Source organism: Falco peregrinus, chromosome 19 (genome assembly GCF_023634155.1).
Source record: "Falco peregrinus isolate bFalPer1 chromosome 19, bFalPer1.pri, whole genome shotgun sequence".
NCBI lineage: Eukaryota > Metazoa > Chordata > Aves > Falconiformes > Falconidae > Falco > Falco peregrinus.
This window is the reverse complement of record NC_073740.1, coordinates 4,671,338-4,672,018: the sequence shown is the minus strand read 5'-3', so window position 1 is coordinate 4,672,018 and position 681 is coordinate 4,671,338. Positions and strand designations below refer to the sequence as shown.

Genomic DNA, 681 nt, shown 5'->3' with positions numbered 1-681 from the left:
TCAAGGTGAATGCCGTGCGAATATTCTGATACAAGTCTGAAGTTTTTTTTGATATAATTAATAAATTTGTGACTGTTGAGCTGCTGGCTTTGGTAAATGCAGATCTGGATGGTGGGCTTCAATCAATTTTTCATGAAAACTGATTTCCAGATGTTATTGTTTTCAAAACTGATTTCCAGACATTATTGTTTTCAATACAAGCTTTATAGATAACTTCTAGGAATGGAGCTATGAAAATTCCACCTTTCCCTCCAGCCTATCAGCAGACTTTTATTATAATATTTGATTGTGAAACTTCTAAGAATTGGTGCCTTATTTCTATACCATTGTCTTCCACTTCAGATTGACCATCCCTGAAAAATGGTGCACTCGGGTACATGCACTGATGGTGGTGCCTCCCCGTGTGGGGTGGCTGCTCCACAGCCCATCGCTGACAGCTGCAACGAGCCCTGTGTTCGGCAGTGTCCCGACTCCAGAGTGGTGATCTACCCTCCGCCGGTGGTTGTGACCTTCCCTGGACCGATCCTCAGCACCTTCCCGCAGCAGAGCGTCGTGGGATCTGCAGGAGCTCCTGAAGCTGGAACTGGCTTTAGTGCCGCCCGTGCTCCTGGGGGCTCACATGTTTATGGTGGTGCCAGGTGGGGACGGGGGTACCCGGTTGGAAGCTGTAGACCATGCTAA

General features: G+C 47.4%; 1 protein-coding gene across 1 annotated transcript; it reads left to right on the top strand.

The window, feature by feature from the left end:
• Positions 1-360: 360 nt before the first annotated feature.
• Positions 361-681, top strand: LOC101911215 (claw keratin-like). Its single transcript, XM_055791819.1, has one exon. It carries the CDS (start codon positions 361-363, stop codon positions 679-681), a length of 321 nt encoding a protein of 106 aa, XP_055647794.1.